The 16,230-nt window shown below is 45.0% G+C and overlaps 1 protein-coding gene across 6 annotated transcripts in view; it reads right to left on the bottom strand.

The window, feature by feature from the left end:
• The window catches only part of ALMS1 (ALMS1, centrosome and basal body associated protein), a 96,176-nt gene that overhangs the window by 21,261 nt on the left and 58,685 nt on the right, over nucleotides 1-16,230 (bottom strand). For 5 of the 6 annotated variants that reach the window (XM_019553176.1, XM_019553178.1, XM_019553177.1 and 2 more), the window contains 4 exons: nucleotides 15,479-15,646; nucleotides 9,193-10,382; nucleotides 2,449-2,563; nucleotides 733-981 (listed from right to left, as the gene is read on the bottom strand). In XM_019553176.1, the coding sequence (XP_019408721.1) occupies nucleotides 733-981; nucleotides 2,449-2,563; nucleotides 9,193-10,382; nucleotides 15,479-15,646 (1,722 nt within the window). The remainder of the gene's footprint in view (nucleotides 1-732; nucleotides 982-2,448; nucleotides 2,564-9,192; nucleotides 10,383-15,478; nucleotides 15,647-16,230) is intronic. The other variant, XM_019553181.1, reaches the window with a different exon arrangement.

Genomic DNA, 16,230 nt, shown 5'->3' with positions numbered 1-16,230 from the left:
GAGATGCACCTGTGGATGCACAACAAGGTGCGGTTAGCCCTGCCAACCGTGACCTCGCATTGTCGGCCCATGTTCATCTTGGAGTCAATAATGACTCCCAGATCCCTTTCTGCCCTCCCTCCCTTTCTGTGGCTGTGCTCTGCGTGAGGGGATGGAGATAGTTTTTAGGGCTCTTTAGATAGTTATCTACAAATGTGGGACTGGACTCAGTGGCCCAAGAGGCCCCTTCCAGTCCTGTTATTATGACCATCAATCAACACAGAAGCATTCATGGAAATATATCAATATGGAACCAGGGCCCTTCCATTCATCCTTTTATTAGTCCATTTGGAGTCTAATCATTCCACATTTCTAAAGCTCCTTTGTGCCCAACAGATCCTATGGCTCTGTACAGAGGTTTCTGAGGGGCAAATGTTTTGCATCTTTCAAAACTGTAATATGCAAATCAGTGCTCGGTCATCCTGTTTTACAGCCTTGTGGAATTCAAATACAACTCGCAGATACTCTTTAGAAGTTTTTAATTAAGATGACATTTGACTGTGCTGACCAGAGTTATTTGCCCCTAATCAGACTCCAGCATATTGGCATACCAAAAGTAAATGCTTGCTGAAAAAGTTGGAACTGTGCTCACAGAACCATCTAGAGATCTCATTGTGAACTACTGATACAAAACTGCCTGGCATGAGATATGCAGGCTTTCCTACTAGCAAGCCTACAATATTTGGGGCTGACCTTGTGGCAGCTGTGGCCTGTTCCTTTTGGTCTTCTTGTCCATGAGCAGGCTGCTCGTGTGTCCCTTTTGTCTACCCTTGCCTAGTGGCATCTGAAGATCTGAAACCAGTCCATCAGGCTCCCCACAAACACCATCAGCGCTACTGCAGGGTTCCCAGGGCCTTGGTTGGCCAGATCTCGGCGTGGGGAAAGTCACACCAACATCTCGCGTGTTTTTCTTAGTTGCGCTATTCACAATCTCCAAGTCTCCTGTAACTCAAAACAGAGAACAAGGCACATTAGCCTGGAGTACAAGGATGATGTGTATGGAGCAGAGAAACCCTTCCCACATCTTTAAGCCTAACTAAGCAAATGGCTTGCAAGTATACTGCTGTGCTCTTAACTTTGTCAGAACTCAGAGGTTAAGTAGGATTGAATCGGACCAGAAGAAAGATGGAAGACTTCCAAATGAACACCTTTATCCTGTAAAAGGTGAGGTTAGCAATTCACAGTGCGACACCCACCAGTTTTTGCTGGCTTTTTGCCACTTAATTTTAATCTTAAACAAAATGACTGAGTGCAGTGGACTAGAGGCTAAGTCTTGAGGCTGTCTCTTTACTCAGCCCTTTACATTACCATTTCAAATCCTCAGCTCAAGTTCATAGTGGCTGAGGGATGTTACTACATGATAATGTCAGTGCCATTAATTTTCTAGTGTCTGTTCACCTTGGGAGCCAAAAACACAAATGCAACTGGAACCAAGTTGCTGACAGCCTCAGCAGAGGTCAAGACTGAACGGGGCAGTAGAACGAACTCCCCTTCCCACAGCTGCTGGAAATACCCCTGGATCCGATTCACTACACAGCACCATATCAGTGAATACTGTGCTGCCGCTGACAATAGTATTAAAAAAAAAAAAAAAAAGCCTTCAGTTCTGCACTTTCTACCAACATTAAATTTCACATGTACTACATTTGTTAATAGATCATTTGCAACTGAGAAGTAAAAATATATTTAAATGCGTTTCAGGATAAGGCACCCATGAAAGAACGTTACAAAAATTTCCCACCTCAAACGCCAAGTCTGCTTGCACACCTGCACCAAAATCACGATAATAAAAAATGAATATTTGGTTTGTCCATCAAAACTACTTACCCATAAGTAGTCTGGCAGGGACAATTTCAGAGACCGATTGGAATGAAAACTGTCACTAGAAAAGGAGAAGCCTGGACACCCAAATTTATACCAGTTAACTGTCAAATCACGTCTTAAGCAACGGACAAGAGATGTCCAATGTTACCGGGACGACGTGAGACACAGTGAGCTGACAGACCAGTCTGCTGAAATGCCAAATGCTCACAAAAGGTGTTTTGCTACTAGCATATAGCCAAATATCTGCTAGAATTTTATACAACTCTCACAAGAGCAAAATAATATATGAAGGACCGAGAAGTCACTTCTTTGGTACCAACGTGGATTTCAAGTCTAGGTTCACAACTCACAGATGAGCTAATAAATTGAGTACAGGGTGCAGTGGGAGCCAGCCAACAGAAGGAAAATGCCTAAATCTGATCTCCAAGCAATACCTTATTGTGAAAGGATCCAGGGAGTACAAAGCATGGGAGGCAAGCGCCTAATGTCAGCAAAAGGTACGTCTCAGACTCTGAAGCGATTCTCTATGAAGATTCTGAAGAAATAAAAGCCGGAAGACGCAAAGTGCGGACTTGAGTAATTCACCTGCTTGGATGCCCTTGTTCAACATCCGTGCGCGGCGCTTGGTACTGAGCGCAGAGCTTGGCCCCCAGGAACTGCTGACCGTAGAAACAGAGTCTAATGAAACGCAGTCTGCTACCTAGGGAAAACAAAACACAAGAGGCTGCATTTTAAGTCGACTCGGTGTTGGCGGACGGAGCGTCAAGCTGCAAGACAACACAAGTGACAGCTTCAGCTTTATCTGCCGCACCACAAACCTGTCAAATGATTCAATTAGCCAGTCTGCACAGGCCTACCAGCATATTTGCTTGATATCCTACACCGGTCAGCTAACTTTGACTTTCTCTCGTTTAGAGGAACAGAGGTATATGTCTGACATCCAACCCAACTAGCTAGGAGCTTTATTCTTCCAGTAAAAAAATGACAGTGCTTGACAGCTTGGCCACCCCTTACTACCCCGGTCATTCCAGGAACGCTCCCATACATGACATATTTTACTTTATTCAATAAAATTCAGGTTAGAAACAAAGATTTTTTTAAACCCCATGTGCTAGCTGAGCTGTGTGAACACCTTGTTAGCTGGAACAGTGTTTGGCCATGGTTTCTATAGACGGATGCCATCCTGGGCAAGGTACTGGGTTGCTCAAAAGTGGTGTGGCACTGAATATTTATGTTCACAGGACAATATGGCTCGTCTATGCAGGCTCTCCTGCAGATCCCATGATATACGTTTTCATTTGTAGCAGAAACACTCGTCTGTTCCACTTTTGGGGACACAAGCCTAATGGGTGCTGATAAAGCATTTATCTCCCATCAGTGATGGTATTTAAGGCAGAAGCCTGCTTTGCCTACTCCAGCAGTGCCATGATAAGCATCTCACCAGGGAATGAATGTTCATCCGGGCTTGCTGATCACAAAATCAGGACGGCCTGAAAGAGAAGTTCTGTGCAACTTCAAGGGAAAAACATGCTCTGTCCCTCATGAAAGCACAATCCTCTACAGCAGGAGTTTCCATCTGTGGTTTGTGAAACCATCTAAGGTAACTGGTCTGTAGCTGGTCCACAGATTGAACTTGCTTCTGCCTTTTTGATTAAAAGTCTGAAGATAAGGGTGCATCATGACCCATAAGAAAAGCATTGAGGGTTGAGAGTAGTCTATAGGGGTACCTGTACACACCACGGAGTTTAACCCTCATTAAACTGAATAGGTTTATAAAATTTAAACTTGTTTATTTTGGAGCATCACATCAGCGTTTGCACGCACTTGGTTTTCAAATGAATTAAGCCCAGCCCCTGGCCAGCATCGCAGAAGAGCAGGATGTTCCAGCTCTGTTCCCCGCCCCAGCACGGGGCCCCCCAGCCCGTGCCCTGCCACACAGCTGTGGGAGCACAGAGCCGGCAAACGGTACAAGGGAAAAAAAAGTGGAAGCAATTGGAAGGGGTGAACTACAAACAAAGTCAGAACACCATCTGGCGGACAAAGAGGCTCATTACACATCTTTGCGTGCCTTTGTGTTTGCACACAACGACTCCATGGACGCGATGCTTTAATTCGTAGCTAGCCAAACTCAATTATGTCCCAGGAGTTTTACTTAAATGAACCAGAAAGACTTTTAAAGCATCCGGAAAACCTGCTTGTGCAAACAGTCACGGCAAACAATGTGGCATGTACAAAGGCCCTTGGTCCATAAACTCTGGGAACCACTGGTCTAGGAGGGGGCCTCACATTCCTACCCTCTAAAACATTATCTGAATACCGTCAGAGGAACAGACTGTACTGGATGTCTGAAATGCAGCACTGTTTAGTTCTGCAATGTCAACAAGAGAAAACAGAAGCCTTTCAAGAAAGGCATTAATAAGTCTTTCTATTCTGCAGGAAAAAAAGAAAAAAACCAGTCAATGTTCCTGACTATGACAAAACCTACCCAGCAAATGGTAATCTGCAGAAACAAGACTGAGGGATCTCAGTAGCAGGAACATGGCTAATACAATAAAATAGGGTTAAATTCATCACTGCAAGGGGACTGGAAATGATGACTAATTATCTATGAGTGACTCATTATCAATAATTAGCCATTTTCTCCACTGTTCAGGAGACAGCCATCATCACTTTCATGTGACCACTCACACAAGAGCCTCCCTTACATTTACAAGATGCTGCAGACCTCAGTACCTGACAGGTCAGTACAGTCAGACCCAGATATTTCATGATGACCTATCTGCAAATTAACTGGGATATATGGAGCTGCAATAAACAGCTGTGTGGGACTTCTGCGGCTGTTCACTGTTGCTTTTGTTTTAAAAGGAGCTGTCTCTGCTCAGTGAAGTCCCCAGCAGTCTCACCTAGCCCTTTGAAATAAGAGCCACAGCAAACAGATGAATCATCTTTAATGCAGGTTGTGAGCTACCTGGACGTTAAAATCAACTGGGTCCTATTGTACCTTTATCACCAATAAGTTACCAGTAGCAAATTCCAGAAGTTGCCTGTGTGCGCAGTTTTTGGAAATGATGATTTAGCTTCTAAACTAGCAGAGGTCCCTGGCTAGATGGTCTTGCCTCTGCACTCAGGGTCAGACGGATTATATTTGGGGTCAGGAAGGAATTTTACCCCACAGTCAGATTGGACTTTGGGGTTTTGCCTTCCTCTGTAGTAGGGGGGTGTGGGTCTCTTCCTGGGATCTCTCAAACTTATTTTAATAACACTGCCAGCCACAGCAGGATGCTGCTCCAACCAGGTTCAACATGCCACAATCCCGGGCACACGTGAAAATGCAGTGCCCAGAAGCAATAAACTCCAGTGCAATATGTGCTGGAGTTTACTACGTCGCATTAATTTCATGTGTAGACATGCCCAGCGGGCCAAGTCCAGAACAATTAAAATTGGCTGCTGGGGTCTTTTACTTCTGGCAGGTTTGGGGTTCTCTCTTGTTTTGCATCAGGGTTGGCCGTGCAGCTTTGCTAAGAGGTTAGATGGTGGATTTGCATGGGATGGTTTGGATGGGGCTGATCGTGCCTCAGGCAGGGGCTGGACTAGATGCGACCTCCAGCGGTCCCGTCTAGCCCCTCTTCTCTACACCTGTATGTTTCTAGAGGCCAAAAGTGTTCTCTATACAAAATCAGTAGGGCTCCCACCAAGCCTTCAGCGCACTGACAAAAAAGGTAATAATGATTAGTCCAGTGACAAATTACTCATATTTTAATTGCACATGCACCAATGCCTCTGTTCCTCAAAACTAAACCAGTCACAGACACAGTATTGAATGGCATGCCTTTGTCAGTTTATGCAATGAACTTCTTGTCATTTAAATGTACAGTATTTTTTCTGTGACTATGATTAGCGTATTTCACAATCCCTGCATTTTGATTATACAAAGAGCAATGATAGTGTTTGAGAAACAGAACATTTATTGACAGTGCTTCCCCGGAACTCGATTTCAAAGAGGTGTCAAACAGTTGCTACAACAGAATTTGAGTCTCGTTTTTAATTAGGAATCTGATTTTTTTTTGTTCCTATCACTGTAATTAGTATCTTATTTTAATGACTCATCACACTAAACATAGGAATAAGCAGAAGCTATTTTTTTTGTTGCCCTGAAACTACTGTACCTTCAGTCACCACATCAACGCGGCACATAATCTCATTTTCCGCATTCAAAGCTTTATTTTGAGACATATTGGCATGCGTCATTTCAAATCCTGCAAGATCTCCTAGAGCAATAGTTGGTTTTACAAGACAGACACACACCTGCCTATCAGAGAACAGGATTAAATCCAAATATAGGTCCTGCAGAGACTCTTTATTCCACATTCCAAATAGCTATTTTCATTCCACATGAGCAAAAGTTAAGTATATGCAACTATTCACCACTGACCATCTGTATCTACTTATTTTCATTTGTACTAAACTCAGGGCAAACTTTAGTTTTATGGCTGGTACCAGATACTGCTTTAAGAGAGGCTTGAGAAATTGGGTTCAATAATAAATTCTGAGGATGGTCCAAGCTTCAATCACTTACTGCTGGCATTCTGTGCAAGCAGAAATAATAATATATTCAGAAAAACCAGGGTTATAAAAAAGATGGCTGTAAGAAGTGGTGCTGTCTCATGCCGAGAGTAGTTTATAATAATCTAATTTGTACCATGCCTTATCTTGAATTAAGGGTTTCTATAAATAAAATTATCGTTATTGCAGGCTCTGTCTCTGAATCTACCTGCTTACTTCTATTACGACAGACAAGACACTGCTGTTGTTGCCTGTATCACTCCCACATAACTACGGAAGGACAAGCTGAATTTCTATTCAGTCGAAGCATCAGAAATAATATGCCTCACACTTCTATTATATAAATGCCAAGTATTATAAAATAGATTTTCACCTGCAAGTACTGCAGAGATTAATTTGCTCCCCTCCACATTTAAGGTAGATGCATGTTCTCCTTCCCTTCTGGCACCCCCAAGGCCATCTAGGTTTAGCACCACCCTTCAAATTAAAACAAGAGGTACTTGTCCCTCAACTTTAGCTCATCTGACTGGTGATGTTAATAAACCAAGAAGGAACAGGAGGCATTTGTAGGGCTGACGAGGAAAAAAATGTGTTCCGGGCCCATAGATCAAATAATCTTAATGTAAAAAGTGATCTAGCGTCAGGAAATATGTAGTCATATAGCATCAGAAAAGTGATTTTTTCCAACTATTTGAGTCGGTCTACTAAATAATACCAAATTTACCCAATGAAACACGTCTGTCTAAAACTGCAATTTTTAGATCATTTAAGGATAAAATCATGTGCCCCCCCTCCACTTGCCAAGCATTAGCCTTGAAAAGGCTCCATTTTCTCCCATGTACTTAATAACTTACATGACACATCAACATTTATTAAAAGCTTCAAAAAAAAAAAAATCAACTCTATGTCTAAAAATGAGAATGCAGATTAGCATTGATGGCACCATCATTTTCTTCCCTTAAAAATTGAATGAAATACAGTAACGTTGAAAAAATACGGGAACCACCAAATTTTAAACAAAACCAACTAGATTGCAATGTTGCCCGCTACCTCCAAGAAACCCATGCTAACAGCCCCTCCTTTCCAAGGCACATCCATGAGGCGTTTATTGCAGAGCAGCCTAATTAGCTCCGTAGTACTCTCACTGTCTACACGTGCAACCCTATTAGGCCGCAGTAGACTACTTAACTCTGCCATAGGCTAGTAGTTGTAGATATAAGTACTATCCGCCAGTGGCGTTCTTTAGAGTGCAGCACTGCACGTGCAGATACGCTGAGCCGGGTCAGAGCAGATCTGGGCTGTAGGCTGACCCCAGGGGGCCCCTCCCCCTGCCAGCCGGGGCTGCTCCAACCCAGTTCAACATGCTGCAGTCCTGGGTGCACATGTAAATGCACTGCCCAGGAGCAATAAACTCCAGTGCAGTATGCGCTGGAGTTTATTATGTCACATTAATTTCACATGTAGATGTGCCCAGGGGACAAGTCAAAAAAAATTAAAGCCAGTAAAAAGATGCTCAGTCATTTTGAGTAACTTTGAACTAGACTTCCAAATAAAAATTCTCCAAGCAAAAGTCTATCCTTTAACCCATCTAAAGTGTCATTATTAACTACCACTACCAAATGTTGGCAAAAAAAGTTCTGAAATCCCATTGCAGCTTTCATTCCCATTTCATTTGACCCCAGTGCTCTTTCCTGCCATGGCAGGGCGTCAGACTTGATGACCTGCTTAGGTCCCTTCCGACCCTACTAACTATGAAACTATGAAATAAATCCTTCATATCAACACAATAATTCTTACTAAATTCCAAATCATACAAAACAAGATTGAAGTCTCCTAGGAGCTGCTCAGGCAGCACAGCCAAAGTCACCAGATAGAGCTGAAGGCTGCAGCCTTGCTTTCCCAGATTGCTTTGAAGGATTACAGTAATAGATAAGGAATCTCTAATAAATTATTAACGTATCGATAAAAGCCAGACCTTCTGATGCTGCAGCAGGGGTCGGCAGTGTTTTGGGGCTAATTGCCAAAAAACCCACAGCCTCGACATGAAAGATGTTGGCGTGCCAGGGGCAGATGGCGAGGAGCCTCGAGGGGCCCAGTGCTTGTTGTGGCAAAGCAGCTCCAGCCCCTTTGCCACTGTGCTCCCCGAGGCACGTGCAGAGCTGCCGCCAGCAAAGAACCAGGCCAGGGCTCTGGACTGCATTGCAGCTGCCCACAGCTTCGCGGGTACCTACCACAGAGCCCGGGCTGCTCGCCACCTGCCGCAGGCTCTGGGCAGGATCCTGCTGCCCACCACAGAGCCTGCCCAGAGCCCAGGCTGCTTGCAACAGGCGGCAACCAGCCCAGGCTCTACGGTGGGCAGTAGGGCCCTGCGCAGAACCAGGGGGCTGTGGCATGTCAAGCAAAACCACTTCATGTGCCATGCTCTGGCACATGTGCTAGGGATTGCCAACCCCTCTGCTACAGCATAAAGAGAAAGAATGAGGAGGAGGAAGTGAATGGAGGTAGGAAAAGATGGGAAAACAATGTTGCAAGAGAGTTTGCAGCCCTTGTTTTTTCCGAGAGAAGGGGAAAAGAACTTGATTTTGTTTTAGGGAGATTTATCTGGTGATAGACGCCTGCCCTGTAACAACCCCCTCTAAGACACGTGTGTGACCATGCTGCAAATAAAGAACACCCGCTAAGTTACCCACTCCATTTATCATGCAGCTTCAATCAACCCGTTAGGAAAGAACATTAGCATGCCCCTTTCTTGAGCCGATCACGTACCTGGATCTCTCTTTTTCTATGCAGCTCAGCATAAGTAGCTTTAAGATACTCCACGCCCTTTCCTGTCCTGCTTCCCTGGCCCCAAATGTCAGAGCGACTTTTCTGCTGACTGATGGTGAAATACAGGTGGGACAGTCTTGGTGACACGCGCACTCTTTCGTGCCCAAAAGCCCTGATCAGCCTGGCAGTGTCAATGGTGGAAATGGAACTGCTCACCTCAGTCTGGGTAGCCATTTCTGTCTCTGTTTGGGACACCACGTCCGATTCAGAGGTGGTAGTAATTGCCACGCTGCTGTGGTCGTTGGCAGGCTTGGTCTCTGAAGAGGTGTCACTCAAGGTATCCGAGTACTGCTGCTGTTCCAAGATTTGCTTGATGCGACTGATGGTTCTTTCTCCTGCCCTATATTTTCGAGATTCGGTCAGCCTTTTTTTATCGTAACTGGTCTGTGGCCTTTCCTCAGCATGCAATGCATTCCTATGAGCATCAGACTCGTTCCTGTCCTGGAGTCTGATTTTCTTTTGTTCCCTTCCCTTAGTCCTTCCTCCAAAATTGCTCTCCTCCTTTGCAGGCATCAGGGTATGCCGAACGGGATTCTGGAGGACTCTCGCTAGTCGATCAAGGCGTTCCACTAAAGACAGCTCATTGCTCCGAACATTAGGGAGCGGGTGCTTCTTTTGGCGCTCTAAAAACTTGGCCCAGAGGTCATCTAAGCTGCCAGTGGATTCAGTACTCTGTTTCAGTGGGAGATCCTTCTTCTGCCTCACTTGAAAGCCAATCATTTGGCTGCTTCGTGGTGGATAATCTCTGGCCTTCGTCTGGCCTGCCTGCCTTTTGTCATTTTGGATTATTAGCTCCTTCCGAAAAGCTTCATTGCCTGCAGGTGCGCAGAATTTGGAGTCCTCAATCTTGCTGTAATCGAGTACTGTGGCTAGTGGTGCGAATTCATCTTCCTTGTCCTCTTCACGATAAAGAGGAGGTGGGCACTGGTCCTTTTCTGCAGCTCTCATCCTCTGGAAGCAATCTCTGGAAGGAAGTCTGCTGGGTCCAGTATCAGGGTACCCCTCCAAGGGCTCGCTGTTTAAGAGGAAGTAATCCTCATGCTGCAGAGGCACTGGATGGTGAAGGTAGAACTGTGCTGACTTGAAGACGGAATGGGTTGTTCTTACAGCTTTCAAAGGATTTGCAGACTCTGGAAAAGAAGGACAGTGTGCTTTATTTCTTTTCACAATGGTGGCTTCTTGCTTCCTCATAAACAGTTTCAGGTACATAGGGAAATTTCAGGCCTAAGGCACCTCCTAAAACCACTCTCTCAAATAGGCTACATAAAGGAGTAACCTCACACATTACTAAATTGCAGCCACGTCTAGATAGCATTTCAACATTAACAATAGTACACAAAGGTCTGCGGATGATTTAGTAAAGGAGAACACCATGCCCAACAGAGATTGCAGAAGGAATTTAGATAGGCTGTACTTAATTATCCAAACTGGAATTTGAGCAGGACACTGAGGTTAATATTCATTCTTGTAAACAGAATCGTGAGATAATCAGCAAAAATAGCCAGAACCCCCCTCCCCCCCTTTTTTTTTAAACACCTTTCTTACCATATCTAACAGTACAATGCCCCTTAGTGCCAGGCTGGGGCATCATTTCACTACTAATGTAGAAGGATACCATTTATCAGAGAACCAGTGCCAATTCCTGGATCACAGTGTGTACGACCTGGAGGTACTGCATATACTGGGCAGCCAAGTCCGACTGTAGTTAGCATGTAGGATTCAACGAGACTATTCAGTTCACAGTAGTGTAGCTTCAGGGCATTTATGCCAAAACAAATACGTGCAGAGTGAGTTTCAAATAGGTGCACAAAGTATTAATTATAATCTTGCTTGTAATAAGAAGAGATTTTATATATGCATAATATGGTCTAGTGGGACTCAGTGCAAAGTCATGTTACAAGGTTATCTAATTTGTACTTTTTCTCCGAATACACATATTCCGCCACCGTGTGACATCAGATATTACACAAAATGGACCTAGGGGCTGATGCAGCCAGTTCTTACGTTCTCACTAGTAAAATGCCTGTCATGAATGGCAGGTGGGGAGGCGGGGGAAACACAGCCTGGCCCTGATCGCTTCTGCCTCCACCTGTCTGTCTGCCAGTAAGGCTCCAGGCCGCGCGTGCACAGTTGTCCCAGAGCGTTATGGACAGACAGACGCATGGACGGAAGTGCTACAGCTTTTATGTTAGATTCCTGACTAATGTCCCAACTGCAGTACATCTGGCAAAAATGGTTTAACCTCATGAATGTGAAGCAATGCATAGTCAAGACATAATCACTTTACCTTTCACAGTAATGTTTTGGCTATACCCAGCAGAAAAAGCAGAGGACAAGGAGTCGGACCTAAAAGCACATTTCTGTAGAAGGTCAAGCTAAGCAGGGATTTCCTGCCTTTTGACTTACTGCAAACTGTCTATTCCCTATGTCGGGGGGTTAAACACAGCTTGAAGGCCAGATCCAGCCCACAGAGCCTCTGTATCTGCCCCACTGGGCTACCAGTGGGCCCCAAGAAGTTGGGCAGCATGGGGGCATGGACTTGTGGCCCCGCTGGGCATGGCCATTGGCAGCAAGTTTGGATCGCTGCTGCTGTCGCCCCTGGGCTCACTCCTGCTGCTGGACCCCTCGCTGCCACCACTGCAGTGGCCACTGTGACAACCTTCATACCCTGAGCTGGATCCAGCCCACAAGGAGCCCTCTGGTCTGGATCCAGCCAGGGACCCCAGGTGAGTTGGACACCCCTGCCCTACTCGATTTCTGCAAGTGTATGAAAGATGCGTTTCATGGAGTCATAACCTTAAACTAAATACGGGAAAGTTAATACAAGATAAAAGAGCACTTTCACAAGGAGGCATATGACGAGTAGCTAACAGTAGTCAGTGAGGTTTTCAACACAGGTAAAAGAGGCTGCACAAATGGAATGGAATTAACTCTAATTAAACTCCCCTTCCCTATCATTTCTCAAACGTTTTCAAGGAGCTATACCCCTCACTCCTTTAAAGAGGGAGGGAATCTCATAGTTAGAGCTTAACACTGGGATCCAGGTCTCCTAGGTTTAAGTCCTGGCTCTGCCACTGGCTCAAGCGTAAGGGTTTTGGGGCAAGTCAATCTCCGAGTTCCTCCCAACAGGTGATAACTGCTGGATAGACTCGAGGCCATGTACCCGACACTATCTTGCTAAGGCTTCAGCAAAACATTAGCTCAACAAGACCTCGGCACCTAGCAGATCTCCTTTCCACTTTATCTCCTTAGTTGAACAAGGTCTTAGCTTCTAACCAGGTTCCCCCTTTGCCTCTTCCTTCCAGATAGGTAACCTAGGCCCAGATGGGCTGCCAAAAATATAAGCAGGGAGTTTCAAGGCCCTTGCACATCAGACCTGGAAGATAAGTCAAATGAGAAATCTTCCGGGAAGACAGGGAGGTTTAACCATAAAGAAATAACTGGCACACATACCAAGATAGCAAAATAGGATACACCTATATGGGTGTCTATGTGGTCACTGGTTTATGATTAGTTTCTATAGTTATTCAAGACATAACAAAGGTATAAGAAAGGTAAATGTTCCACCTTCATGCTTTGGATGTATAAATCCCTGTGCACTTCCCCTCTGCCAGCCAGTTGAGTCAGAGGGTTGACACTGATTAAAGTCTCTCTAGTTATACTCATATAATTTCTTTAAGTTTAGTAAGTACTATGTGCAGAAAACTTGGAACAAAGCCTCACCCAGCAAAACTGGGGCCTAGCCAACCCAGCCCCTCGCAACGATAGCACACTTCAAACTCAAGAAAAGCTATACAGCTTAGGGGTTTTTTTGGGTAAAATGCTGAGATCCCTAGATAAAGATGCTAGGGCTGCACAAAGCATTATAACTCCTTAAACACCTCCTCATACATCTTACTTTCAAAATCTCTTATCTTTGTCACTTTTTGCATCCCCTTCTGTTTTTAATACAAAGCGAGGCAGCACAATCATAAATAGCACTCCCAAATACAATCTATATATAGTGAAGAAGGAAATCCACTCTCACCTCTTGCAAGTACATTGTTACATATAACTTTGCATAGCAATTATACTTTATCCTAAATTCTTACATAGGAAGCTGCCAACAACAGACCCAAAATCCCATAATGTGCTGCTCTAATCTGGCACTATTCTTCCATTGGGCAGGCTTCCTAATATTTTTTTCTTTCCAAGAAGTTAGAAGAAATCATTTCTTCAGTTCATCATTCCTATCCCTGAAGCCTAACAGAGACAGTGGCTAGGAGGTCAGCTACTATTCCCTTCATGAGAAGGATGGCTTTATGTTGTAAGTCAGTGGTTCTCAACTTTTTTACATTCAAGGCAACCCCTTGATAGATTCAAGGCACCCACTGGAAAACGTCAGCCCCTAATTTTTCCCTTGATTTTTTAATGCAGAAAAATAGAGCAATTCTTCTGTTGCAAAGAACTCAGGAAGACCACAGCAGGGCAGAAGGGATCTGGACTCCTATTTGACATCTCTGGGTTTCTCTTGTGCATCATGTTTGCACATTTAACGTTGTGCGACACTCCATGGCACCCCTGAAAGGATCTCAAGACAACCCACAATGCTGCAGCACCCTGATTGAGAGTCACTGTTGTAAACCAACAGTAAATGTTGCACACACACCCCCACATGCACTGAATACAGTAGAAAATACAGGCGTAGGTCCCAGCTGTGCTTAACAAGTGAGCAAAATGAACATGGCAGGATCTATAACTGTGTTGCACACACCAATATCAGAAGCTAAAACAGCATTTAACACAGCTCTACTCTCCAGGAGCAGAAAAGCTTCAAGGAACAAGCAAAACGTTAAGAGGAATCCCCACTGCTGAATCAGTATGTACTTCGAGGAATTAATTCACCCCCGTCATCTTGCACTGTCTGCTCATAAAGGACAACCATAATTGCACTGAAGTAGTCCATAAACATCCATCCTATTAAACAGCCTCATTTAATGAGTTGATGTCATGCTAAAAGGAGCAGATGGGCGCCAAAGGAGATGTCCATGTGCCTCTACCTATAAAAAGAGCAGGGAACTTGCAATTCAGGGCCTATTTTGCAACTTAAGTGTTTCTGGTCTCCCCCCTCATTACTGACTATACTTACATGACTTCTTTGCAATGAGCCCTCCCTCGTTTGTGACAATATGTCTTTCAAAATGCCACGCAGAGAAATACATCTCTCTCTAGTGGAATTAGTAGCCAAATGCAAGAGGAATGGTAGCCACTCTGTGATTTTGAACTTACAATAAAAATGCAGCAGTGGTAAAGTTGTCCTTTGGCCTCCGAGAATCAATCCTTTGTTTTCAAATCAACCAACCCACAAGAGAAGGCTGAGAGGGGATCTGGTGGCCATCTATAAACTGGCCAAGGGAGATCAGCAGGCAATGGGAGAGTCCCTGTTCCCCCAAGCACAACTGGGAGAAACAAGGAATAATAGCCATAAGATGATGGAGAGTAGATTCAGACTAAACATCAGGAGGCACTACTTCACGGTCAGGGCGGCTAGGATCTGGGACCAGCTTCCAAGAGAGGTGGTGCTGGCTCCTACCCTGCCGGTCTTTAAAAGGAGGCTAGACAGACACCTTGCTGGGGTCGTTTGATCCCGGCATCCTTTCCTGCCCGTGGCAGGGGGTTGGACTTGATGATCTGCTCAGGTCCCTTCCAACCCAACCAACTGAAATTACAAAACGCAAGCAGATGGGCTGAAAGGAGGGGGGATGAGAAGTCCTGACACATGGCTATCAACTGGAGTGAAATGTCACCACAGAGATGAACCGATGCCGGGCTGTGCCACATCGGGTCTCCCTAGATACCAACAAAAGGGCCATCAAGTCTGCAGAGCATCCGGTCAAGTTCTCATCATCACAAAATTGCTGTCTGCTTCAGTGGTTTCAGGATCCTTTCCCACGCTTGATGGAGAATCATACTTTATACTAGTGACAATGGGCGATCACTCACAAATTAGTACCTTTTATTGGATGACCTCAAAATATATACTTCAATTTGAAGGCCCCTGCACATGACCAAGTATTCTTAATCTACCAAGCAAGGCACAGACGGGTTCAGAGACTTGAGTACAACCCTGTAATATCAGCAAGTACTAAGACTAGAAACCACAGGTCCCAATGCCTAGTCCTGTGTTCCTACCACACAATATCCCACAAGAAATAGAGAACAGAAGAAATGTATGCCATCTCATTACCTGTATCAGATTCTTGTGGTGCCATTTTTTCTTTTCCCCAGGCTAGCTTGGGCTCAGGCCTCTTACTGTAGATACCCTCTTTGTGTTTAATAGTTACGTCTGGAGGACTCTCTTCCCTTGATCCCAGTACGTTCACTGGAAATTTTGGAGGGACAGCATCATTCGATCCTACAAAGAAAGCAAGCCATGCAATCATAGGAGCTCTGGTAATGAGGAAGAGGTTAAGAGAAGAAGCAGGAAGACATTACACCTTCCAGAACAGGCCAGATTCAAACTTTAATCATGAAGTAAATCAACAAAAGGCAACTAAGCACACAGAGGAGTTTGATTTCATAGTTTCCAGGGTCGGAGCAGATCATCTAGTCCGACCCCCTGTCATGGCAGGAAAGAGTACTGGGGTCACACGACCCCGGTGAGGTGTTCATCTAACCTCCTCTTAAACACCCCCAGGGTAGGAGCCTGCACCACTTCTCTTGGAAGTCGGTCCCAGACCCTAGCCACCCTGACTGTGAAGTCGCGCCTCCTGATAACTAACCTAAACCTGCCCTCTGCCAGCTTGTGACTGCTATTCCTGGTCACTCCTGGCGGTGCTCGGGGGAACAGGGACTTCCCCAGTGCCTGCTGATCCCCCCCGACTAGTTTATAACAGGCCACTAGATCCCCCTCAGCCTTCTCTTTTGGAGGCTGAACAGGTTCAGGTCCCGTCGCCTCTCCTCATAGGGCCTGCCCTGTTGTCCCCTGATCATACAAGC

Source organism: Crocodylus porosus, unplaced genomic scaffold, assembly GCF_001723895.1.
Source record: "Crocodylus porosus isolate Cpor-Errol unplaced genomic scaffold, CroPor_comp1, whole genome shotgun sequence".
NCBI lineage: Eukaryota > Metazoa > Chordata > Crocodylia > Crocodylidae > Crocodylus > Crocodylus porosus.
This window is presented reverse-complemented; position numbering and strand designations above follow the sequence as displayed.